The sequence below is a fragment of the Arachis stenosperma genome, chromosome 10, assembly GCF_014773155.1.
Source record: "Arachis stenosperma cultivar V10309 chromosome 10, arast.V10309.gnm1.PFL2, whole genome shotgun sequence".
NCBI lineage: Eukaryota > Viridiplantae > Streptophyta > Magnoliopsida > Fabales > Fabaceae > Arachis > Arachis stenosperma.
Window position 1 is genome coordinate 253,158 of NC_080386.1, and position 27,231 is coordinate 280,388.

Genomic DNA, 27,231 nt, shown 5'->3' on the forward strand with positions numbered 1-27,231 from the left:
AACTTTAAATTTTGACAAAGGTAATCGGCCTCTCCAATTTGTATTTAAAAAATTTGGGTAGTCCGATTTGTGTACTCAAAAGTCGAACACTCTAATTTTTGCTCTTGACACAACAATTGCGTAAAACACCTATACATTACATAACTGCGTCCTACACCATTTTTCCTTCATCGTCTAAGTTAAAAGTGTTTCATTATTTCATAGTACATGATGCATGTGGTTGTGGCATGAAGAACAAATTAAATTATGGTTAAAGTTTGTCCTTACTTGAAAAGCGATGAAACATATTCCGGGGGAAGCGGTATACGTAGGTGATCTTGTCTGTTGTATGGTTTATCCACTAAGAAGAGAGAGAAGAAGTTGTTCATCATCGCATGAGAGGATAATTAACTTCTGGGCACACTGATGAGTGATGATCCTGATATGCATATATTAATATGATGATTCTGATAGCATGAGAGTGTAATGCCTTAGCTAGCTAGCGTGTCGGGTATATTGCGCATTGCATTATTTGATATAATTTGTGAATGGTGTTAGTGGAATTCATAGCGGACCAATTTTATGTGATACTATTAGTGACCTGACAAGCTTTAAGCATCATGAAGATGAAGCTATGGCGGGAATGGGAGGACCTAGAAGACAAAAATACGAAACACTTAGCTTGAGTGGGCACCATATGAATGAAAATATCAATTTTTGGTTGAATGAAAATGGGGCTGGCCTGCAAAAACCTGCAGGTCCACAAGACACAAACACTAATGCAGTAGTGCTTCACACATTACCTAGATGTACTTAATCTCAATTCTATATGGTATTGTAACTTATCTAATCTAATATTATTGGATCACCCACTTTCTATACAATTATTCCTAGAATGCACTACAAGTCCCATCAATGAAACAAGCGCGCATGCATGCACATACATGGCCAACAAATAGATTATATTGGTCAAATGCTATGTAAGCTCAGCTAGTTTCCAGAATAAGTCATGCTCTATGTGCTGGGAAAACTAGACACACAATATCTTAATTATGTAAATTTAGTCAACATTTTAATAATAATATTTGGGTGGTTACTAATAATAAAGAAAATCTCATGAAGGGAGGAAAGAGAATAAGATAGGACATGCATAAAACTTGTACGGAAAATAAAAATCTGGTTTTAATTTAAACTCTTGCATTATTATTGTCTCCTACTAAATTTAGTCATCACTCATAAACAACAAAGGCCTTTTACAATTGTTTTCTATTCACATAATTTTGAAAAAATCCAAAAACAAACGTGTATAATATTATTAATAGATATATAGCATCTGTATATGTCAGTGTAAAAATAACAATAATTCAATTCTTCTCTTCTCTGATTCTTCTTTTAAAATTGTCATTATTTTTTAAAATTTTTAGATTCGTTTAAATATATATGTATCAATCATAATAATTATACCGGTGACGAATTTCGCATGCATATATTGCTTATTTTTCGGTCAATGCAATTAGATATCTGTAGTAGCTTTTGTTATATATTGAGACATTTTGGATGCTGCTGAATTATTTGGTTATGGTTATTTAAATTGGATATTGGTATATTAGTTGAAGAATCGTAGGCAATATCTAACTGTTGTTTTTAGGTTTTTAATCCTTTTTTATGTATTATTGGGGAGAAATATTGTACATATACAGTTGGCATAAACGGAAAGCTTAGATACTTATTGATGTGATCAATGTTTAATTTTATGAGTCCTGTTAGGAATCAATGGACTATTTGTACAATATATATAATGAGAGTTACAAAATGAACATCTTTTATATTATCTAAAATAACCATCCGAGTACTAAGAATAATAAACATATTCCCAAAAGTTTAAATTAGAGTTTATCAAAAATCGAATTCTTGACATTTCAGATCTAGATGTTTAATATCATGTTATGATACCACTCATTTCAAAAACTTTAGTTGATAGAAAAAAGTAACACTAATGGTTATATCTCTATTACACCATAAACTTCCATTATACACATTGTACAAATATTCTATTGACTCCTCATACTTTCCCATGTTTTATTGGTAGGATATGCATTGCCTAGTTAAAAAGGGGAAGCACGGTGTGTTTAATTTGAGTGTGGTTTTCAATTTCGTTTTACGTGAACGTTTGACTAAATGATTCCTAATGTTAATGCAATTATTGAGTTGATTAGTACTTCTAGAAGATACTAATCATTGAGGAAATTGAAATGGAGGGTACTGGCATTGCTATATTGCTATAGTCTTAGTTACTCTTTACCTAAATAGAATAAATACGGTTACAATTGATCGCATGGAAGTGTCTAATAATTTTGGTGTAACATACCTACCTACCTACCATGTGTAGCTGGGTGGGTTGGGTAAAAATATAATTATTGTGAGCTTTGTTTCCTTTTATATATGACTGGAAAAAACAAACGAAATAATTTGAATTGGACTGGCTTTGCTATTTAAAGGTTAAAACCCATGAAATGACATGATGACAAAATTTGATTAGGTTTGTTGTTTGATTTTCCTTTCTTCATTCCATCTCCCGATAAATTAAAAACTAATTAATCAAAATTACACTTGTCCATGACCACGTACTATAGTAGCTAGTCTTGTTGAACGATTCTTTGAGTTAGGTTTAATTTAAAGCTATGTTAGGTCCTTTACACAACTTGATGAAATGAGCTTAGAGAGATGAATTTGTATGTGCTCTCATAGAAGTGAAAGAGAAATTGAATGAGAGAAACATGCGAGTTAGATGAAGTGATTTTATTATTACGGTGGATCACATACACATTTACAGTTTTACACTATATATACAGTTAGACTATATATAGTAATACCATAACAGCAATTTTTATTAGGGGTGCGAGTAAAATTAAGTTTGTCTTAATTTAGATTCGACTCTTGATATATACTAAGTCTATTTTTTATATCATAACCTAATTCTAAATCCGATGAAACATAAACATTTTCAGGTCACAATTATACTGGATTCAAACGGGGAGAAAACCAAGTTTTTAAAGTTTCAATAATAATTTATAAAGAAACTTATTTATAATGCATTTATCTATAAAGAAAAAATTTGTTATCGAGAAGTTAATATTCATATTTAAACTTGAATTTGTCCATAAATTTTAATTTGATACTTCTTTAATCTATTTTCTAATTCAACAAGTATGATAAAAAATAAAACAATAAACTTATAATTAATATAATATAATGTTATAATTAATTTAAAACATATATACAATTTTTTAGTTTTTTTAATATACACATGAGTCGGATAAAGTCGGATTTGCCTTGACTCGGACCTGATCCTAAATAATGACTAGATCTATTTTAAAACCCTTACCCGACCGTAGACTTGATGAAATCATACCAAATTAACCTCTAAAATGTTCAAGTCTGAATCGAATTTTTAGATTGGGTCAGATCATGTACACTCCTAACTTCTACCACTAACAGTATAAAAAAATTACAACTAAGTCTCCTATCGATATTAACTTAACTAACTATAGATTAAACTACATCATTAAAAGTGAAGAGTAAAAATATTCTTATTAGATTTGTGTTAAAGTTTTATATATATGTGTGTGTGTGTGTGATTTTTTTCCCAAAACCGTCAAAACTAATTTGGCAGTTTGCCTAACTAATTTTGGCAGATAAATAGGCTTCACATCTTAAGAAGCAACCCCTACGACCCTACGATATTATTTCCTGAAATAGTTCTAATAAAAACGATACTACCTTTTTTACATGCTATATATACTAAAAATATATTTACTGTTTGTAAAAATATTTACAATTAATTAATTTTTTATCATCATAAATAAAAACAAGGTATTATTAAAAAATAGGCATTGAACATTACTAGTCTAATAAGGAAGATCGTACATATCATTTTTAGGTATGGTGGCAGTGTTCAAGTATAACGTAATAAGAAGAACAAAGTTTATAGGGAATTGTTGGTATTATGGTATAGATCCTTGATAAGCATGTTAATGCATTGTTGACTATACTAGCTTATATGCTAGTGATGCTTGATAACAAAAGCTTAATAAGTTGAAGAATTAAATAATGGACCTGCACTTGCTAGATATAGCAGCTATATATGCCTTCCATTTATTGGAAGCTGCCACTTTCGGCGGGTTCTCTAATTACCAGTCTTATAGAGATAGAGATTGGATGATGACGACGTTTTAAAATTTGAATTTAAGATTACATTCTTTTGAGTTTTGTCTCTTTCCATCCCTAGATTTGAAGGTCTAATCCTCATCTTAGTCAAGGATATTATTGCCTTCTTATTTTAGCAAACAGACATTCAAATTCAATGGATAGATGAAGTAATTAAATTAAACTTCTCTTCTTATTCACGTCCTTTCAAAAGTGTCTTCTTCGTTATCCAAGTGAACTTACTCTTTTAAATACATAATTATAACAAAAGTGTTAGGAGACTATTAAATTTTGTAATTTATAATTATTAATTAGTTATTATTAGTATTTTTAATAATATAAAATTATATTTAATAGTATAAAATTATTTATTATTTTTACCGATTAAGTACTAGTCAAATTTTAATAAACTAACTCATAGATTTTTTCTAATTATAAAATTAAAAAAATCCATAAATAAAATAACAAAAAAATAATTTTTTTTATTATAGTACTACTAAGTATTTTTTTAAAAACAATCATTTATTCAACTTTTTATTATATATAATACATAGTATATATTTTCTTTTTTATTATATATAAAAGGTAAAAAATGGGTGATCAACTTAGTTATATAGTATATATTTTCTTTTTTATTATAGTGAAAATTTAGGTGCAGTCAACTTCACGTGAAGTTAATAGTTAAAAGCCATTAGATAATTTAAATGATTTGACTAAATTTTTATCTAACGACTCTAATTTATCAACTTCACATAAATTCAACTCCACTTGAGATTCCATCTTTTATTATATATAAAAGGTAAAAACCGGATTCACCACTAACACGTACTAGGGCACATGGCACTATCTGTGTGGTTCGTCCTATATCCATATATCACAATTGGGTAAAAGGCTTTTCTACATATATAAATTAAACGGAATCCATATTACATTATTTTTCTAAACGAAAATTAAGTACATTATAATCCTCTTTTAATATTAGTATAAATCGTGTTATGATGTATAGCTTCTTTAGATTAGAACATAAATTGTCCTACTCTAAAATGATAGAAAATAATTTATGAGTAAAATCTAGAATTTTTGTAGTATAATTTAAATTAATTTATAAATAAAAATTGTTATAATTTATTACTATTTAGATCGGTTTAAATATTTAACACATATTAATCTAGGATGATTTATCTTTATCTTTTGTTAAAATTTTAATTCATAAAACGTTTCAGATGAGATGATTTATGTTATAATTTAAAATCGAACAGTATAGAACGATTTATATAAATGTTAAAAGAAAATTTTTGTGTATTTGATTTTTGTTTAAAATAATTATATTTAATTTTTTAAATTTATATTTGTAAAAAAATTTGTGTAAAATATATTTTTTATTCTTAAAATTTGTTAAAAATTTTAAAAGTTTTATTTTAATTTTTTTATTTACATTAAAGATATTCCTAATAATTAAATTTTTAAAAAATTTAAAATTAATTAAAAAATAATATTTGGTGACTAGGAGTGAAGTTACAAAATTTTATGTTAGACTTACTTGTATTAATTAAATATTGTGCTTGTGATATTAAAAATTTAGATGTACATTTAATATAAATAAAAAAATTAGATAAAATTAAAATAAATTAAATATAGAAATATTTTTAAAATTTTTAAATTATTTTAAAAATAAAAAATACTGTAAATTATCACTGTTAACATCTCTTTATATATATATATTCAATTTTTTTAATTAATCGTATAACGTGACATTTTTTATAATAATTCTTTTAAATAATATTAAAAGAATGTGAGAGAAAATATTATATAATAAAATATCATATTTAAAAACAGCTGAAAAAAAGAAAATAAGGGAATCTATTCTAAAAAAAAGTGAGTAATTAAATATTCTTCAATATCACATTCTAATAAAGTGATAGATATGTACTCCATAGGACAAGAAAATACTTTCTTATATCTTATCTCTAAAACATTATATTTGATTGATCTTAGGTTGATATTTTCATTTATAAATTTCAGTAAATTAAAGTTCTTGTTTAATAAGAATTAAAATTTTGATTATTTATCTTTTATTTTAATCTTATTATTATACGTGGATAGGATATTAATTTCATTCAAGTGTTGAAATATAAAAAAGGACAAGTGCTTAATTAGCATGCAAAGCACAAGTTGAGATAGAACATAGAAGTGGACAAAATTAAAAAAAGAAAGCAAGTAGTTGAGATGACAGAGGACGGAAAGAGAAGCATATAATATAGTAAGGTGAAAGGAAGAAGAAAGTGGTAAATGGAAGTTCATCAGCCACAAGAAAATAAGGGCATCCAGCATCTCCCATTCTCGACGGCAATGCAATTCATTGGTCCCATTATGAGTATTAATTAATGCCTCTGCTTTCACAAAGGGAATATCTCCCCTTTTCTGCACATAACAATTTTATTCAATTATTTAAAAATATCAAATCATCTAATAGCTCTCAAATATTAAATTCACGTGAAATAGACTGTACCTGAGTTTTCACTAAATTGTAGTGAAAGAAAAAGTATGTACAGCATTGAGCCACATACATAATGGTTTTATCAGTGAAAGCAATATAATTAGCAAAAATTAAAGAGATGCGCTTGAAAGTAATGCTTGCTTGCATGCATGTTCTCTTGTTCTAAAAATCTTATTACTCTAAACATAACATACACATAACACTGCAGGTAGGGCTCTTTGGAGAACCAAAAGCCCTGCATTAATGGAACATAACATGTGTACCCACGTGAGCTACTTTATTTGCAAATTACACAACTATGCTAATTCAATCACTCATCCGAGTGCCATGTGTATGTGTGCAGGAGCCACCACCAGAGGAACAAGAGTCTCAAAACGAATTAGTAATTTTTAGATGAGTATAAAAAAATAATGTCATTTGAATTATAATTTATTAGCTCTTTAAAATAAATAGTTAATTATCGTTGATTTTGTATCTTTCATAAAATATGTGTCTATTATCTTAATTTAAAAATGATTAACATCTCACGTTATCACTTTATCAACCTCCTTATTTTAATTAAAGAATCTTGATCACGAATTTTTATTCCAAACTGAACTCTGATGTATAGCATTTTAATGAGTTATTTTTACAATGAGTTAAAAAAAAATTATTCTCTATAATTAATTATGCCACACATATTAAAATAATTTTATTATATAAAAATATTATTTATATACTAAAATTATCAATTATGTATTTATATATAAATGTATATAATATTTTATAGTTTAATATATTTGTATACCAAATCATAGTTTATTCTATTTTTTTAATCCTTGTATAAAATTGTGACGGATTGTAATTGCCACAATTTTTAAAAAGAAAAATCACAATAAAGTTACGGCCATTTTGTTAGTTTTTTAAAAAAAAAACAATAAAAAATATAGTAACAATTATATCAGCAGTTGCTAGAAATAACCGTAAATATATTTCTTTGCGTTTTAAAAGATGGTGATTTTCATAATGCTCATAATTGTTTTGTAACGATTTAAAACCATGCATTACAATTTTTTAGATAAACGGTACGGTAAAAATTCAGATACAGTCGATTTCACGTGAAATTGATATTTCTATTGTAATGATTGTTGATTTGTTACATACACAAAATAAAATTAAAATTTATTTCAATACTTAACACCAATGAATGAGTTAGTTACTTGATCAACTTAATTTAACTAGGAAGTTCATATATAATAAAGAAAGATATTGAAACGGAAAAAAAAACGCTTGAATATAAAATTGGAGTAAAGTTCCATGCATGCATGCAAGATTTAATTTCATGTAAGGTTCCCAAGTATGTAGTGAAGGACAAGTTTACTATTATATGAACAATAATATACGAAATATACATACGCGAAACTTTATTTTTAACTTTTTTTTTTCCGGGTAATGGCCACAAAACTCGTATTCATCATCTGGCGTTGGAAATAAGGCCTAAAATCCAAATTCCGTTTGGGTTTAGTCATAGTTTTGCTGGGAAACCTGTAATTTGGTATCGCTAATTACTTAGAATTATTACTGAACTATATATAGATAGCAATCATAAGGACCACTTTGATGATGAGCATCTTACTTTCAATTTGCAGGACCATAAACCACTTTTTTTTTTAGGTCTTCTAATCGTTATAGGACAAATATTCTTTTTTTCTTCCTAGCTTTGTTTCTATCTTCTTCTTAATTATTTCATTGTAATTTTTTGCTTAATTTATTATTAGAGAGTGAAAATTGTTTGTACTTTGTACGGATTCAATTTGTATTTGATAAAATTTAAAAATAAAAAAACTATCAATATCTTATATTCATCAGATTTTAATTAATATTATATTAAAGTTAGTTCAAGTATCATATACTTCTCTACTGGACAAACAAAACTTGAATTTGAGACTTGTGGATGACAAAATTTCTCTAGTTCCATCATGATTTATTTCTACTCATTCAAGATTATCTCTTATAAAAAAATTTAATTTTTATATAATTATAGTATTAAATTTTTATATATACTAATATTTAATGAAAACAAATAATAAAATTAATTATTAATATTTAACTATTAAAACTATAAACCAACGAGTTATAACTCAAATGGCACAATCTCATCATACTCACTTAAATATCGTGAATTTGAGTCTCCCTATGTCTGATAAAAAAAACTATTAATAGTATAAATTAATTCTTTTACATAGATACATGTTATGTGAAAAGAACATAACTGTGATATTAAAATAGGACCTTATATTATATTATAATGGAACTTAACTATCAAAAAATCATTCAACTGGAACGGGATTCCTTTTGAAGCAAATGAAGTGCATCATATACTGATCAGTGAGCCCCATTTGATACCATATGCAAATGCTAATTATGTGTCATTTCAAGAACCAACGTAAGTGAGCCCCAATTGATACCAAAGCCAAATGCTTATTAAGGATTGGATTTGGATCCTATGCGCCTTACTGCTTCTTTTCTTATATAGGAACAAATTAAAATCATTTCTAGCCCATCTTCATTTCTTTGAGAAAACAGTCCATTAGTCTTGTGGCAATATCTGTCTTTAATTATATCTTCTTTTTAGTATTATCGTTTCTTAATAATTATTTAACGATAATAAAACAGTCAGAAACTTCTCTTACTTTTCCAAAAGCAAGTTTCTTGGGAAGCCTTGAATATTCGTTCATGAAATTGATTACAAAATGGGTTTGACTTAATTGAAAAAACACAACCAACCCAACAACCAGAAACTTAATGAGTTGTGATCTTCTATTTCATTTTTATTTTCACAAAATTCACGTGCCCCATTACACTTTTTGGTTTTTGCTTTAAATGTGTTGGCAACTTTTGATGAATAATAAGCTAACTGAACCACAAACTTCGAATAAAAAAAAAAGATTTTGTTAGGTAGACAATAATTTTTTAAAATAATGTGAATTTTTTAAATTGACCGAATAAAGTAAGAAAACATTTCATTTCCAAATTATTTTCTAAATTTTAATATTAGGATAATTATTCGCATAGTAAATTGAACATCCAGTCATTGTTAATTGTACATCAGTAAATCGAATAAAAAAAATAACCATCTAATTAAGAATAATTAACATAATCATCTGTTTACCTATTGAATTGAACATCTAATATATCTATTGTTTACATTGTTTAGTATTCTCATTATCTCCCTATACTTTAAAAAAAGAAAAGCATAGGTAGACAATGAAAATACTAAACAATGTGAACAATGGATATATCGGATGTTTATTTCACTAGGTGTGCGGATAGTTATTCTAATATTAAGATTTAGGTAGATAATTTGGAGGTATAATGTGTTTTAATTTGATTGTTGGTTGTTCATGTTATTCAAAAAAATTATTAGTTACCTAGTATATCCCTTAAAAAAAAATACAACATTAGCCAGGGGGTTGGCAGGTGATATATTTCACTGCTTAATTATTATGAGAATTATAACTTTGCTTATAAGAATTTTTAACAAAACCCTAATAATTATATTTTATTTGTCCGTGTAATGTTAACATCGTTTGAATACTTTATCTTTTGCATAATGTTGTGATATTCACGAGGATCATGATTCATAGGGTAACCCTACGTGGCTACGTCCTTACCAAACTAGAAACAAACCATGATCAAGAGTTCCACACACGGTTTTCCTTATTAACCACAAAATGAATTGCAAGAATTTGGTAATTAATTAATCTGATGAATTATTCAAGAAGATGAAAGCAGTGAGCACGTGATGATCATGGACAATTGTAACTGTGTGTTCTTCATCTATCTATCTGGATACCATGCATTCCACGATAGGTAGTGGGGCAACTCTTGCAGCTTATTGCTGCTACCATATAACACTTTGCGACAACCCTCAACTTGCATGTTTCATGTTTCTACTAACCTCACCTCTTAATTATAAACTTTGATCCATAAACTTCATTTCCATAAATTATTAATGGTGTTGCATGATTATTGACACTGCTACGATGCTACTACTTCTTTTACTGTCGACTCTGTCTTATGATATTATTAATAACAAGGACAAAAAGAAAAAGGTATCCCCACTACCACCTAATTTTTCCAAAGAAAGAAAATATGCATTTTAATATTCTATTCAATTTAACTCTTTATTGAAATTAAAATTGTGTCAGATAATACATTTTATTGTGTATTTATTGTGTTATGAAAAAGCAGTTATAATTCTCTGTAGTAGCATAAGGGATAAATAAAAGATAAAAGATTAGGTAGAATTTAAGTGCTTGTTTGGACGTCATTATTTTGATAAAAAAGAATTTTTTTAATGAAAAAATGATCTTTTTTTTTTTATATTTTAGCGTGTTTGACAAATTTCTAATAGTAAAGGTAAAAGATGTTAGAAAAATAAAAAGAACATCTTTTTTGAGAAGCTGTCATTTACATCTTTTTTTTAAAAGATCTTTTTTTTTTCTTGAAAAAAGATGTTTTTCATGTAATAAATAAAAAAAAATACTTTTATATTGTTATATCTAAACATAATTAATAAATAAAAAGATCTTTTTACATGAGATACTCAAACATAAAATTACTTTTACTTTTCCATAAGATCTTTTAAAAAAAGATAACTCGCAAAAAGATATTTTCTTAGGAGTTCACCCAAACAAATCTTAAGATTTCTGATTTGCTACAATTAAGTGACAAGTAAGTGTTGCTGAGCCCTGAGCTTGAGGCTAGCGGAGGAAACTTGGAACATGGACCACAGAGTATAGAGGTAAGAAAAATCATATGATATACTATATAGTTTTATGAGTAACAAAGATTGCAATGAGCATCTTTTATTATTTAAATTAGTTGGTAATTGTGAAGGAAATTAGATGCAGGGCAGGATTTTGAGCTTTATAAGAAAGTAAAAAAAATTCTGTTTTGTATGGTATCCCCCCAAAGCAAGTGGGGTTCAGTTCTTGCATCCATTATCTCTTGGAAAAGATTCTTCTAAGATACTCATACGCACGGGACCATTGTATTTATATACTACTACTACTCACATATCAGACTATGTCTTTCACATGCTCATTTATTGGATGAGAAGAACAACTAACAACAACTGACTTAATAACTAACCACTGCATTACAAGGTGGCTTATAGATAACATATCACTTGAATGTTTATTGGTCCACGTGTCAAACACCTCTTCAACTCCAAACTTTACAGTAACCATTTGCAATATCCCGTGCTTCACTAATCACTACACATGTTACTATTTCATATGCAGCTAGAAACATCATTTGCAGCTTCTTTAAATTTGTAGAAAACCCTCTTTGTCTGCCACTTGCAACATCTTCCAATTACCCTACAACGTTTTTACCTTGTTTGCTTTGCATTATCATAAGTCATAGAGTCAACAAAGGGCAGGGTGAGTATAAATATGTGGGCATATAACCAAAAGGTTTCATTCAAGACTCAATCAATTGCTTGACAAACATGTCGCTTTCCTGTGCCAAGAACTTCTTCCAGAGGTTCTGGATGGATGAATTCCAAATGCCAAGTTTCTCACACAGCAGCTTCTTGAACAATGACCTCTTACCATCTCTTGGAGCAAGAATAAACCAGGAAACTCGCCTTCGAAAATACATAGTTTCGCCTTTCGACCCGCGTTATAGGTACCAGTACCTTATGTCTTCCATTCCAATCCAATCCAATCGAATCGAGAGTAAAGCTTAGCTTGATGTATGTTGTTATGTATGTGTTATGGCAGGGCTTGGGAGATGTTACTGGTTGTTCTAGTGGTTTACTCAGCCTGGATTTGTCCCTTTGAGTTCGCGTTTCTGACTTACAAGCAAGACACGCTATTCATCATAGATAACATAGTGAATGGCTTCTTTGCAGTTGACATCATCCTCACATTCTTCGTGGCCTACTTAGACAGCCACTCATATCTTCTGGTTGATGATCCAAAGAAAATTGCAATCAGGTACATATCTACCTGGTTTGCCTTTGATGTATGCTCCACAGCACCATTCCAGCCAATCACCCTCCTCTTCACAAACCACAGCAGTGAGATTGGTTTCAAAGTCCTTAACATGCTTCGATTATGGAGGCTCAGACGAGTCAGCTCTCTTTTTGCCAGGTTCACCTCTCTAGTCTCTACCACACCAACTACTTCTACTTGCACCTCATACTTCCTTCCACCTCATTCTTTTTTGCTTTCAGACTCGAAAAGGACATTCGCTTCAACTACTTCTGGACAAGGTGCACAAAGCTTATTGCTGTAAGCCATTCATCCATCCTTGATCTCTACCTTCTTTCACTTCAACAAACTCAATTCATTTCACACTGTTTCAGGTAACATTGTTTGCAGTCCATTGTGCCGGCTGCTTCAACTATCTGATTGCAGATAAGTACCCGGATTCAAAGAGAACCTGGATTGGCGCCACGTACCCGGATTTCAAAGAAGAAAGCCTCTGGGACAGATATGTGACTGCAATGTACTGGTCCATTGTCACTCTTACAACCACCGGCTATGGAGATTTGCATGCAGAGAACACCAGAGAGATGCTGTTTGATATCTTCTACATGCTCTTCAACTTGGGTTTAACATCATACATCATTGGAAACATGACCAACCTAGTTGTTCACTGGACCAGCCGCACCAGAAACTTTGTATGCTTCTCTTCTCCACTAATATTCTTCTTCTTCTTTTCATTCAGTTCTAGTCAATCAATTCTGGTTTGAATGGCACAGAGAGATACAGTGAGAGCAGCCACTGAATTCGCTTCCAGAAACCATCTTCCACCACGGATACAGGATCAGATGTTGTCACACATATGCTTGAAGTTCAAGACAGAAGCATTGAAGCAGCAAGAAACTCTGAATGATCTGCCAAGGGCGATTCGTTCAAGCATTGCACACCATCTGTTCTTTCCAGTTGTGCAAAGGGTCTACCTCTTCAAAGGAGTCTCCCATGACTTCCTTTTCCAACTGGTAACATGATAATAATAAATTTCTTCTTCAGCTTTGTCACACAACAGTATCAAACTCCTTAAATAAATAAATAACAGGTTTCAGAAATGGAAGCTGAGTATTTCCCACCCGGGGAAGATGTGGTACTGCAAACCGAGTCGTCTACAGACTTGTACGTTCTGGTTTCAGGGGCAGTGGTGAGTTACATAAAGAGTCGATGAAGCTATGAGTGCACGCATGTCAGAGAATGCTTACTGAAGCTTTTCTATTGTTGCAGGATCTTGTTCAATACGTGGATGGCCAAGAACAAGTATGTCATGCTATTCAAACATTAGTGTTTCATTTGTTTCCCCCCAATCAAATTAGAACTGAACATGAATTGTTATCGTTTCAGCTCTTTAGAAAAGTATTTGCAGTAGATACATTTGGTGAGATTGGTGCGTTATATCATGTACCTCAGCCTTTCACAGTTCGGACCACAGAGCTTTCTCAAATTCTAAGACTCAACAGAACATCACTCACCAATGTTTTGCATGCAAATCCCAGAGATGCGCAGATCATAACAGATAACCTCTTCATGGTAATTACAATTCATTTATGGCATTTGGCATATCCCTCTCCCTGCTATTACAACGTTCAATCATTGCTTGACAGAGGTCAAAGGGGCATCAAGAGCCAGGCTTGGAATATCCGAGTGCGGATCCTAGATTGTTTCTTCAGAAACTGCTTCACGGAGGCAACAAAAGAGGCAGATTTTCCCGCACATGTACGGATTCTGAGGCCAATTTGCAGGATGATCATCATTCAATCAGTGCTGAAGATGGAAAAAGAGATGATAAAGACATGGTTGAAATTCTGCTTGAGAGAGACGCAAATGCAAATACCCCAAAAGTTCCAGTGCAACAGCTCAAAAGCAAGAGCATCTCTGACCAAATAGTGACTTGTGAAAAGGAGATGAAATCTTCAGGAGAATATAGAATACAGGTTGTGGAGCCAGAAATACTTAACCTTGATAGGAATGACTCAACCATGAACAAAAGAAAAGATGCTTCTGGGTTCATGAAGAAGAGAGTCACAATCCACTTGCTAAGCGGGTGCAAAACTAACCCACAGGGACAGTACGGAAAGTTGATCATCCTTCCTGAATCATTGGAAGAGCTGCTCAACATTGCTGGTAAGTATATTTAATTATCAACCTATTATACCTGCCTTCTGCTTTTCAGTTTCTTTTGTTACATTCATAAATCAGTAATGCAATATTCTCAATACAACGTTATAACTATTAACTTGGAAAACTGCAGGTGAAAAATTTGGAGGCTTGAAACCTACAAAAGTAATTAATGAAAAGAATGCAGAGATAGACGACACAAACGTCATTAGAGATGGGGATCATCTCTTCTTTCTTTGTAGTGATAGTGAAAATTTGACATTATGATATTAGCAGTGCACAAGCAATGGTAGGTTGTACCTTTAGGAAAGCTAATTAATGTCATAATCAAATTGGAAAAAATGATACAATTCAATTACAACATAGGCTCTTTGTTTATGATGGTGGAAACAAAACTTTACAATCTCATTAATAATTTAAGATAGGGGTAGTTACTAGTCCAAGAAAACCAAGCCATATAATCAAGTGACTGTCCCTGTAATGTGTTTGCCAATGTACTTCACGATTTAATCAAACAGTATTTCGCAGTAATCAATGCCTTTACAACCAGAAGTGCTCTCGCTCAGCCAAAAGAGATGCCTGGGTAGCCTTAAACGAATCATCTCACTTTTGCGTTGCCGCAGTCTGGATTTCTGAAAGCTCTGCCTAATGAATGCTATTGACAAATAAAACTTAACTCTTCAACTTGATCGGTATAGGATGTGCCTCCGTGTTAAAGACGAACTTATCCAATGGAATGAGAGAGCTGTCCGCAAAAAGCAAGTATAAGTACTTGAGTGTTTCTCCTAGAAAGAAAGTCTCCATTTTGTCTCTTTTATGCGGAGGAATACTAGTTACGTCATCCAGAGAACAATAACCACCAGTATCGACCTTTGTGTATTTCTCAAAAGCTTCAAAGATTTGCCAACCCCATTCGCGGTATCTGTAAGACAAAATATATATTTAAGAAAATTATTATTACCGCAACAAAAGAAAATATAAATCAACCTTAGATATAAGAGAAGGAGGGGGATCATACTTTGGATCTTCAGTAATGCGGTATAAAACAAACAATGACTCCACAGTCTCAGGTCTCAAGAGATTATGACGATCAGCAGGTTTTATTATAATGTCATTCACGTATTCTGAGCTCTTATTCCCTCCATCAAGATCTTGTTCAGAATACTCCTATATAAAACAGATGCTACATGTCAAGTCTCCATTCTTGCTATATAATAATGCAAGAAAACAAATAATATGCATATACGGCCCCACGGAGCAGAGCAGAATTTACTTTTGAACGGTTTACCAAATAAACAATTCAAAGTGCCACAATAGTCTCACAAACCTCAGTATGAAAGTAAGCAATTTCAGGAGCCAGACCAGTAGAAGTTACTGCATACATCTCAAAGCATGTTTTAGCCAGATCTTCTGCAAGCTTCATATTCTCCAGATCTTCAAAGTTAAGCATGTTGTTTTTCATTGCTTGTTCTTTTGTGAGGCCTTTGGTGGCACCCAGTGCAAGAGTACCAGATAAGAAACACACCTGGATTGGTTGCATTAATTTACATAAACGTTATTAGGACAATGTCAACACATACACTCATTTACAACTGGTTAAAATGCTTGGCTGAAAGACATTTTCAAGAGCATTAAAGTCATATAATAACCTATCTTATGGCTCTTAAGCAATACTGCTAATGTAAATGCTGATATCTTGGACCAATCACAATATCGCACAGTTCAGCCAATCACGGTTGACACCATCTAATTTCCTAGAATTCTTATGTAACACTACTACATAGGCTCATTTTTCTTTATTCAAATTCATTCTACAATTATGAAATCATCATCTGACAGATGTGAAAACAGGAATGCCTATACGGAAGTACTTGAAACAAATACTGTTCCTTGTACATAAACAAACTCGGCAGAAATTTAAGTTGTTTGTGGAACAAATTTTACCAAGGACACAAAAAAGCATATCTTAGCATGAAGCAGGCATTTAACATACTGTGTATGCTAGATAAAGGCAAAGTGCAAGGGCATTGACTGTCTAATTTTGTTTGATAACTTAGAGTACCACAGGATGGGCATATCATAACTCCAGAGGGGGAGAAATGAATTTGACACCTCAAGTCCACCAATTACAAATCAATAACATTTAATAACAAGCCAGTCCATATTTCATCAGTGTCATCTAAATAGCTGGTTCATTGCCTGACATTTAGCCCAATAACTCAACAAATTGGCACTGTTTCTACTGAATGGAATTTTCAAGCAACTAACTTGCTAAAAAGATTTCATGCAATGCCAAGATTCATAATTAGGAGGTACAGCATACCAGATGATCCATTTTTGGGCTGAAATCACCATTTAATCCATACGGCAATTCGCCAATAAAAACTAATCCATTTGGAATTGTTTTCCGAACAAGAAGATGTCTAACGCCGTTCATTGCTTCCTTATACATATCATATAGATACGATGTATTACTATCTCTGCTAGCTCCACTCTGAAGCCAAACTTTAAGTAAGTACTCATAGTAACTGTCACCACGGGATCCCAATCTGTAATTTTCTCCACTGAATTGACCAGAATGAGGGCTGCATTTACATATGAGAAATATAATAAGAAAATGCATGACAACATACTAGCATCAGCATGATAGTGAGTGAAAAAGTTGGTTAAGCAATCGATTAATTGAGCACAAGACAGTTTTAAATATTTATCAAAAATGACCTCAAGTTAAAACTAATGGCTGAATACTCCAATTAAATCATACGAGATTCCTTACCTAATGTAGATGGGAACTAGTCCTTCAGTCTTTGGAAGAGTCTTTATGTGATCCATGACTTTCATTGCCTCCAAACTATATTTCTGATCACCAGATACAGAACTGAGATAATTAAACTCAAGCTGTAAAGTGGAAACTTCTGCTGTGCTACTCAATCCACCAGGAGCTGCACGGCCTGATGAGTCATGCAAAATAACATCACTAAATGGAATTGCTGTTGGACTGGCTGTAAAAGCAGATAGCAGACGGTCAGCCAAATTCTTAGCAGTTTCTAGATAAACAGCAGGTTTAGGTCCTGCATGAGTTATGTTCATTCCCTTTTCCCCACCACTTAGATGGTATGCACTTAATAGGCCACCCAGAACCCGTATTGTGGTTTCAAATAAATTTACTTGGCCCTTTTTGCTAATTCTATCAGAAAGGTTTTCTTCAATCCAGGTTCCTGCTTCGGCAACAACTTCATCAATGCCCATTATCATAGCTGTATCAAGAGCATCCACTACTGTAGCACCTAATCCCCCTAATCCATCAGTTCCATGGTGGCTCAGTGGCATAAGTTCATCGTGACCCATTGCATATTTTTTGTAGCCAGACCAAGCATGAATAAAAGCATCTTTGACCTTTTGTTTCCTGGTAATCCACATTGATCTGGCATCTCGATTTTCAGTTGCATGACCAATACCATTATTAGTCCCTTTAGCATCAGGTGGTAACCGAGGAGGAAGCCTTGGAGCCCGTCTCCATAACTTCTTCAATCTACCAGCACCATTAGTAATACTGATACCTTCACTGTTTCTATTTCCTATTGTTTGATCCTTAGAAACTACGTCACCAGGACTTGTATGTGTCAGCATAAGATATGCTACACCAAAGATCAGTAACAGAAGCAAAAACTTTCCAGTACTACAGCTAAAACAATCCCGCTTTCGGTTACTGGTGAGAAAGCTCTGAGTAATGACCTGGAAAATCAAAACACGATAAATAAGTGTGCTTTTCTTTTTCCTTTTTTTTTTTTCACATTTTAGTAAAAGACAGGTAAGAATAACTAGTTTTTCCTCTCTCGATACCTTTTATGTCTCAAGACCAAAATTCCTCATATACAGAACATCAGTGCAGTGATTAAGATACAACTAAATTCTCCACTATCTTACTAACACAGGTAAGAATAACCAGTTTTTCTTATTGGAACAGTTTAACTCTCTATCCACCAACCAACGCAAGGATTCCTATCACTCAAGGCCCTAATTACAACAGATAGCATCATATTTCAGAAAAAAAAAATGGTTCCCAAAAAATAAAAAAGACTTAGCTTTGATCTGAAATCAAGTTTCCCATCTACCCAGAAACAAGATTAGAACAAATCTACAGTCTGATGATGCAATCAATAAACAATTAAAATTGGGGGTTGACTTGGACATAAAATGGATTGAATTGAGAGCTGAGAGGAAAAAAGGGAATACCTTTGAGAAAGAGCGGTGGCGAAACTTGGCGTTATCGTAGTCAACATCTTTCTTGGAGTAGGGTAGAGAGTTGGACATGCTGGTGCTACTAGATCACAATATTGCAATCAATTGGATCCGAATTTCGAAATGCAGAAATTAAGAGAGAAGAGAAGTGAGCAAACTGCAATAGACAAAGTCACGTTGGAATTGGATTGCGTAGGATTAAGTTATTCATCGCTGAAGCAGCGCACAGCAACAGAGACAGAGAGATAGAGCTGTTGTTTTAGTTGCGGCAAAATTGATAGTTGCAATCACTCGTTCACTTTTTCAACTTTCAACTTTCAACTGAACCAAGAGTGATTAAATGGGAGAAAAAATGGTTAGATCCAAGGTTATGAAAACCGATTCGAACCGAAGGGAAGAACGGTTCGGACAGACGTTGAAACCGGAAATTTGAAAAACCGACGTTGGACCGTCGAACCGGCCGGAAACCGGTTTGGATGCTGGGGTGCCCTACCCAAATACCCAACCCAGCAACCTTAGCTCCACATAACGGCAAACGCGAACCCTTCCCTCCCATCACCGTCGAGCTCCTCCTTCCTCTCACCGTCATCAATCTCACTGCCTCACCTCCTACCAGCTCCCGCCGCCGTCGCTGAAACGAGCTTCGAAGCCACCGTCGTTATCGTCCAGCTCTGTTCCACCATCGTGCAGCTACTGTTTCAGCTTTGAAAGCACCGTCGCGCAGCTCTGTTCCATCGTCGCCGGCGCTATCTCTGTTCCACCTGTCATCCCTTTGGTCGTGGACTTGTCCCCCTCTTGCTTAGGATCTGCTCTGCTTTGTTCTAGGGCTTCTAGCTTCTAGGTATTTTTTTTAATAATAATTGTTGAAGAATTGTTGTTAGTTAATCTGTGTGCTTGTTATGGGTTGAATAATTGTTGAATAAGTGTTAATTAATCTGTGAATCTTGCTGTTTTTACTGTGAATTACTCCATTGTTAATGATTCTGATAATTCATCTGCAGAAATTGATGGGGTCTTCAGGCTTGAATCCTTTGAAACTAAGTGTTGCACGTGAGGTATGCCTGTTTTGTGTCTTCTTCGTTGCTGTGCTCTGTTGACCGTTGTGCTGTGTTTTTGTGTTCAATTAAAAATTTTCTTTGAGAACTTAGCTTTGCCATGCTTGATAAATTGTGCCAATTATGCATTTCTTGAAATTGGTATGCCTCTGTAGATTCTAAATAGTGTGTTTCATGTTTCTGATTTTGATAATTTGAGTAGTTTATGAAGCATAGTTCACTGTTATTGCAAATGATTTGGGACTGCTTTTGAGGAGTGTATGAAGCAGATTACTTGCTGTGTTTGGAGTTGTGTATTAATTAAATTGGTTAATTTGTTATTTGAGCCATGTTACAGATTGTTGTTAAATAAAGTTTAAAGCTTCAATATCCATTTAGTTGGCAATGTTAATATTATTAATAATATTAATAATAATACTAATCACAAAGTGGAGAGGGATTGTAGAATTTGTCACATAGGTTTGGAGAGTGATAGTTCTGAGTCTGGTGTTTCAATTGAACTGGGTTGTGCTTGTAAAGATGATTTTGTTGCTGCTCACAAAGTATGTGCTGAGACATGGTTTAAGATTAAGGAGAATTTGAGTATAAATCCCATCTTTACTTTATTCTGTTTAACTGCAAAATTTGGTTTTTGATATTTTTTAATTCTGAATTTGATTAATTCTATGGATATTTTAGACACCCTTTTGTTTATGATTCATGGAATTGAGAATTGGATTGTTTGGTACTGCTCTATATGTATACTTGTTCTATGTCTTGGTGCTGAGTTTGACAAATATTCTCAATTACTTACAGCTATGGTTTTCTTCTTGAACGGGATTTTATTTTTCCAAAAGAAATCATAGAGAATTAGAGTTGTGAATTGTTTCACTGAGTGATGAGTGTAAAGCTGAATGTGAAGATTGAAGTGGACTCAGCGGTGGATGTCAAGCTATGCTCACAAGACTCGAATGAATTTCATACCCTTGTGGCGAGCGTAGCTGCTGTGCTCACTCATCATTGATGTTGCGTTCATCAACAACAGCTTCTCTGCGCTTCTTTCGGCACCAATCTCAATTTGGTACTCTTTCTCATCCCAAACCCTTCCTTTTTCCCATTAATCTCTCTTATACCACTGATATTGATGCCATCAAAGACAGATCCCATCTCCTATATTCTATTAGGAATCTCCAAAACCTTGATTCTGCTTTGCATCTCTTTCACAAGATGGTTTCCGTAAACCCTTTGCCATCTGTGAAGGACTTTAATTTATTGTTTAGCTCTATTGTTAAGATGAAGCATTACACAGCTGCCATTTCGTTAGTCAAACACTTTTTCTCCTTAGGACTCAAATCTAATATCTGTACACTCAATATTGTTGTCAATTGTCTGTGCCGTTTGAATCACACTCCCTTTGCCTTCTCTGTGGTGGGGATGATGTTCAAAATCAGTTTGGAGCCCAATGTGGTCACATTTACCACCATTGTTAATGGTCTTTGTATTGAAGGCAATGTGGATTATGCTATTTGGATTGTTGACCACATGAATAACATGGGATATCAACCCGACGCCTACACGATTGGAACAATTATAAATGGATTGTGCAAGATGGGCAACACCCCTGCTGCCATTGCCATTCTAAGGAAGACGGAAACAAGAAACTGCAAACCAAGTGTTGATGTTGCGGGTTATAATGCAATTGTGGACAGTCTTTGCAAGGATGGGCTGGTATCTGAGGCTTTGAGTCTATTCTCCGAAATGACAACGAAAGGTGTACAACCCAGTACTATCACTTACAATTGCTTGATTCAAGGGCTGTGTACTTTCAGCAGATGGCAGGAGGCTGCATCTTTACTGAGCGAGAGAAAGCAAAAGGGAATTATGCCGGATACACATACTTTTACTATTTTAATGGATGCTCTTTGTAAAGAGGGAAAGGCTTCAAGTGCTAGAGCCATACTTGGTCAAATGGTTCGATCAGGAGAGGAGCCTAACGTTGTCACCTATCACTCAATGATTGCTGGTTATTGTTTCCAAAATCAAATGGAGGAGGCCATGAAAGTATTTGATTTGATGGTTCACAAGGGATGCCTACCAAACGTCAACACTTATGCCTCATTAATCCATGGGTGGTGCAAGATCAAAAGGATTAATAAGGCTATTTATCTCTTGGATGAAATGATCAATAAAGGTTTAAAGCTGGATGTTGTGACTTGGAATACTCTTATCCATGGATTTTGCAAAGTGGGTAAACCGTTAGCTGCTAAAGAATTGTTTTTTACAATGCACAAATTTGGTCAATATCCTAATCTATCGAGCTGTGCCACTATATTGGATGGCCTATTCAAATGTCACTTCTCTTCTGATGCAATATCATTATTTCGAGAAATTGAGAAGAATAATTTGGATCTTAATATTGAAATTTACAATGTGGTGCTCGATGGGATGTGCCGTGCTGGAAAACTGAATGATGCGTGTGAACTCTTCTCTTGTCTTCCAACAAAAGGCTTGAAACCTGATCTATATACTTATACAATAATGATCCAAGGTCTATGTAGGGAAGGACTTCTGATTGATGCTGAAGAGTTGCTGATGAATATGGAAGAGCATGGCTGCTTGCCAGATAGCTGCACATATAATGTCTTCATCCAAGGATTACTACGACGAAATGCTGCTCACAAGTCAATAAAATATTTTCAGATTATGAAAGATAAAGGTTTTGCAGCAAACGCTACAACCATGGAGTTGCTTGTAGATTACCTCTCTACACACAAAGGAGAGAATGTTTTTCAAGAATTTGTGCAGAAAATTGTTTGAATATATCAATAAAACCTCTTAGTTCTATATTTGAATTGAGGATTTGATGTTTGTGCAGAAACTGAGATTTCCATGCTGCTTTTTGTTTTCAAATTGGCCACAGAGCAAAATTTTCCTTCTTGAGAAGGTTATGCATTACTTTACTCTAGTCATCTGCTTCGTTTTAAGCTTCATTCATATAGAATTTTATGGAACAAGTTAAAACTTATGATATAAGAATATTTGTATTTAATATAGTATTTGTTAATATATTTTTAATTTTAGATTAAATAATTCTATTAGAAGATATTGTGTTAAATAATTTAAAATTACTTTATATTTTAACAGAAAGTATTTTCATTTAATAACATTAAAAACCAAAACCATAGAAAATATTACAAGAAAATAAATATGTATTTTATAAGGAGTAAAAACTTATTTAAACTTTTAAAAAAATTTAGTTATTAAAGTTAAGGATAATAGGCCATTTGATTCATTTTTAACCAAAAAATTCTTAATAAGTTCCGGTATCCTCAAATTTTATGCAGATAAACCTTTTTAAATTTGTGTATTATATGTTAAATTTTGATGGCTAAACTATATAATTCGATCAAAGTCCCCAAATCAAAAGTTGCATCGATTTGATCAACCAGACATCGAACTACCGAATCCAAAGTGATGAACAAAGAAAATAATAAGTAACTATATTTTTTTCAATATTTATTTATAAATCCAGAGAATTAAAGGGTTAGACTTGACTATTCAATTGCTACAAAAAGTAATTCGATGTCAACTACTAATAAGGTTGGTGGTGCAAAAAGTTTACAAATGTTAGAATCAATTTATATATAATTGGGGATTAGCCATAAACCTTCCTGTATTAATATTACTGTTGCTGAAAACGATTTGTTGCAAATATTTTTTTTTATTTCACATTGTGTTCGAATCTATCACGAAATCTTTAGCTTCTAGAAATTGATCAAAAATATGAAATGCATGTATTTCAACCAAAACCAAATATATATAATAAAAATGTATCTTAGATGAATTCAATGTATAATAAACATTATGATATTCTAGATATTGATGGTCTTGTCTTTTATATTGAGCGGGAATAACTATATACTATAATATATTTCGTTAATCTATGGATGGTGGTGTGGTGCAAGATCAAAAGGATAAATAAGGCTATTTATATCTTGGATGAAATGATCAATAAAGAATTAAATCAAAAGGAGATAATGCTTTTCAAGATAAAATTGAGGATTTGATGTTTGTGTAGAAAGTTAAATCTTCGTTCATCCTCTCGCCTTGTTTTATTTTTTATCAACAATGTTTTACTATTAATTTTTCGCGTAAAGTAATTACTAATTTTACATTATGGATTATTTATTTAGGGAAAAATAAAATGGTATCTACTATCTAGTATCTACACAACAAAAAATCAACCATTAGTCACAAAAAAAAATCAACTATAGATTTATATATAAATATATATATTATTGTTTAATTTATTTTTAATATATATTTTATATCCATAATTAATTTAATAACATATATAGCATATGTTTACTTAGAAAAATAAATACTAATTATTATGATAATAATTATTTATTATAATTTAATTTTTTTAAATTTTATCAACGTATAATACAGTATACAGGACCAAATATATAACTAAGTACATAAAGTATATCAAAGTGTTTATATTTAAACTAAATTTGTCAATTTCTTTTTATTTTTCAATCATTATAAATTCATAATTATAGAATTGTTTAAAATCTAACAATATTTTTTTATTTGATTCTATGATACCACTTATTTTATTATGTAATATATTTTAACAATGAGATAGAATATTAAAAATAGACTTATTTTAATAAAACTTATATATATTACTTATCTAATAAATAATGTGAAATTAGTTTAACTGTTTTATAGTTTAGTTAAAAAAAATTTTGTATTATAAAATATAAAATTACTAAAATAATATGAAATCATTTATAGTTGACTTTTATTTAATAAAATCATTATAATTTAAAATAACTAATTTGGCCTTCTAATTATAAACATAAGAAATATTGTCTATAATTATAATATGAAAAATATGCATAACATTAAACTTTTAGTGCACAATATAAAAAATTTTAAGGACCATATATTCATAATATTAAGACCCAATTAATAAAATACGTACAATATAAATTTTGATGTATAACACATAAATTTTGATATATAATAGAAATTTTTTTTAAAAATTACATGTTCAAAATATTGACACGTCCAATTAACAAAACACATTTACACAAAAATTATTTGCTATATACAAAAATTTCTTTATTATTTCAATAAGTTTTTATGCTCTCTAACAAAAATAATTTTTATGCCGAAGAAGCGTAGAGAAGAAAAAATGCATAATATACACGTGTATAAAATTTTTGTTGAGTTTGTGCCAACTTAATTGAAATTGGTTATAAAAATACTTATACATAAAACATCACCGCTAAAATTATGTTAGGTTAATACAAAAAAATTAGTTATCTAATTAATTATTAATATAAAATATATATTGAGTTACCGAAAATACATTAAAAATAAATTTAACAATACATATATTATTCATATCATCTATCTATTTATAATCTATTAAAAGAGAAATTAAAATAATTCTACAATTATTTTTGAACATTTGATTTATTTACTTTATTTTGTTACATAAGATTTTTTTTCTAAGTGGCCTAACCTTTTATATTTTTACATTTTACTTTAGAATTTTTATTATATTTTTATCTTCTCATAATCTTCTATCTTTATATGTTATAGAATTCTTTTAGTATTGTTTTTTTAATAACTATAATTGAGGTATTAAATTTTGTTTTATTTCTTTACATAAAGTCTATCACTTTTTATTTTTCGTTATTCTTATTATAAAATTGGTATTTAACCTTAATTTTTCTATTTTTTTACTTTTTACTTTTATATGAGTTATCTTATGTTTTCGTTGTTAATATTAAATATTTTTAATAAATATAAATTGAATTAAAATTTAATTTATTTTCTCTTGTTATATATATATATATATTAGTATATTTTTGTAATGCATTTTATATTATATAATTTATTTATATAAACTTTATTTTAATATTATATATATTATTGACTTCTCTAATAATATTTTTAGATTTTTAGTGGCTGATTTTTTATGTGTATATAATATTTTTTATTCGTAAGTATACAATTATTTTTGTGAACAAAGTGAATAATGAGTTCTAAAATTGGCTCAATAAAATAAAAACACACTACACTCCAAATTATCCAATAAAATAAAAACACATTACATTCTAAATTACCCACCTAAATTTTAATATTAAGATAATCATTCGTACACCTAGTAAATTGAACATCTGATATATCTATTGTTCACATTATTTAGTATTTTTATTGTCTATCTATACTTTTCCTATCCATAATGCCTATATGCTAAGGTATAACAAATTCTTAAAGAAATATATTGGTACATAATATTGACTGTTGAATAAAAAATTACAACATATTAGCCTAACCTGGGATGTCAGAAGAAACTTAATAAATTTTAAAAACGTGGAATGAGATTGAAAAGTTATACATTTCGAAGAGGGAGAAAAAAGATGATATGATATATAGTTCAAAAGAAAATATTGAAGCGGTAGTAGTAGTTGGATATAAATAAAAATAATTTATGTTATTCATCTACTAAATATGAACAATGATAATAAGTATGACTCTATTAATTTCTTATACTAACTTCTACGGGTATGCTTCTTAGATCCTGTTTTTGTATGTATGTATGTTTTAGAGAAATGAAGAAAATAAACGCAGAAATCAAAGGTAGCCAGGCTGCCACCTTATCTCAATGGTTAATATCTATAAATGCAAACTGTACAAGTTGGTTTGGTAGCAGCCTATAATAAAAAGGGATAGTGACAAATAAAACACCAACAGCATCAAACTCACCTTAGTTTTATTGCTTTTAAGTTTTCATTTCCCTCGAGCCTCAGTAGCATACAAAATTTATCTAAGAACTAATTAACACCTACAACTGCTAGGAAGGGACACAAAAAACTGAATAAAGACAATTTCAAGTGCAAGCAGAAAGTAATTTTCTGTATTTCGGCCAATCTTAAACTATTTTCCAAGTTAAATATAAAATTAATTATTCTATATTTATTAATATAAATTATATATTTAGTTTCGTATAATTTGGTTTATTAATAATTTTTTTAAAAATGAGTGGAAGCATATTGGTTGGTATAAGAGAAAAGTGTTGTAGTATGAGAAGGAAGCAGCATTGGAA

At 31.1% G+C, this 27,231-nt stretch overlaps 3 protein-coding genes across 5 annotated transcripts; 2 read left to right on the forward strand and 1 right to left on the reverse strand.

Moving 5' to 3' along the window:
* The first annotated feature begins 11,822 nt into the window (after nucleotides 1-11,822).
* Nucleotides 11,823-15,195, forward strand: LOC130955205 (potassium channel KAT3). Its single transcript, XM_057882025.1, has 10 exons — nucleotides 11,823-12,358; nucleotides 12,454-12,825; nucleotides 12,909-12,966; nucleotides 13,041-13,358; nucleotides 13,440-13,679; nucleotides 13,757-13,855; nucleotides 13,936-13,968; nucleotides 14,053-14,238; nucleotides 14,313-14,832; nucleotides 14,960-15,195. Exons 1-10 carry the CDS (start codon nucleotides 12,180-12,182, stop codon nucleotides 15,091-15,093), a joined length of 2,139 nt encoding a protein of 712 aa, XP_057738008.1. The 5' UTR covers nucleotides 11,823-12,179; the 3' UTR covers nucleotides 15,094-15,195.
* LOC130955206 (mannosyl-oligosaccharide 1,2-alpha-mannosidase MNS3) lies at nucleotides 15,128-19,364 on the reverse strand. Its single transcript, XM_057882026.1, has 6 exons — nucleotides 19,063-19,364; nucleotides 17,603-18,561; nucleotides 17,150-17,411; nucleotides 16,154-16,351; nucleotides 15,845-15,993; nucleotides 15,128-15,748 (listed from the first exon to the last, which is right to left on the reverse strand). The coding sequence occupies exons 1-6, from the start codon at nucleotides 19,138-19,140 to the stop codon at nucleotides 15,499-15,501; spliced, it is 1,896 nt and encodes a 631-aa protein (XP_057738009.1). The 5' UTR covers nucleotides 19,141-19,364; the 3' UTR covers nucleotides 15,128-15,498.
* Nucleotides 19,365-19,610: 246 nt separating this feature from the next.
* On the forward strand, nucleotides 19,611-23,153 carry LOC130954149 (putative pentatricopeptide repeat-containing protein At1g12700, mitochondrial). 3 transcript variants are annotated; one of them, XM_057880887.1, is made up of 4 exons: nucleotides 19,611-19,909; nucleotides 20,070-20,123; nucleotides 20,919-21,183; nucleotides 21,610-23,153. In XM_057880887.1, exons 3-4 carry the CDS (start codon nucleotides 21,126-21,128, stop codon nucleotides 22,917-22,919), a joined length of 1,368 nt encoding a protein of 455 aa, XP_057736870.1. In that variant the 5' UTR covers nucleotides 19,611-19,909; nucleotides 20,070-20,123; nucleotides 20,919-21,125; the 3' UTR covers nucleotides 22,920-23,153. The 3 variants fall into 3 exon arrangements, with proteins under 3 accessions (XP_057736870.1, XP_057736868.1, XP_057736869.1); XM_057880885.1 differs by having other exon boundaries at nucleotides 20,919-23,153; XM_057880886.1 differs by having other exon boundaries at nucleotides 20,960-23,153.
* The last annotated feature ends 4,078 nt before the right edge of the window (nucleotides 23,154-27,231 follow it).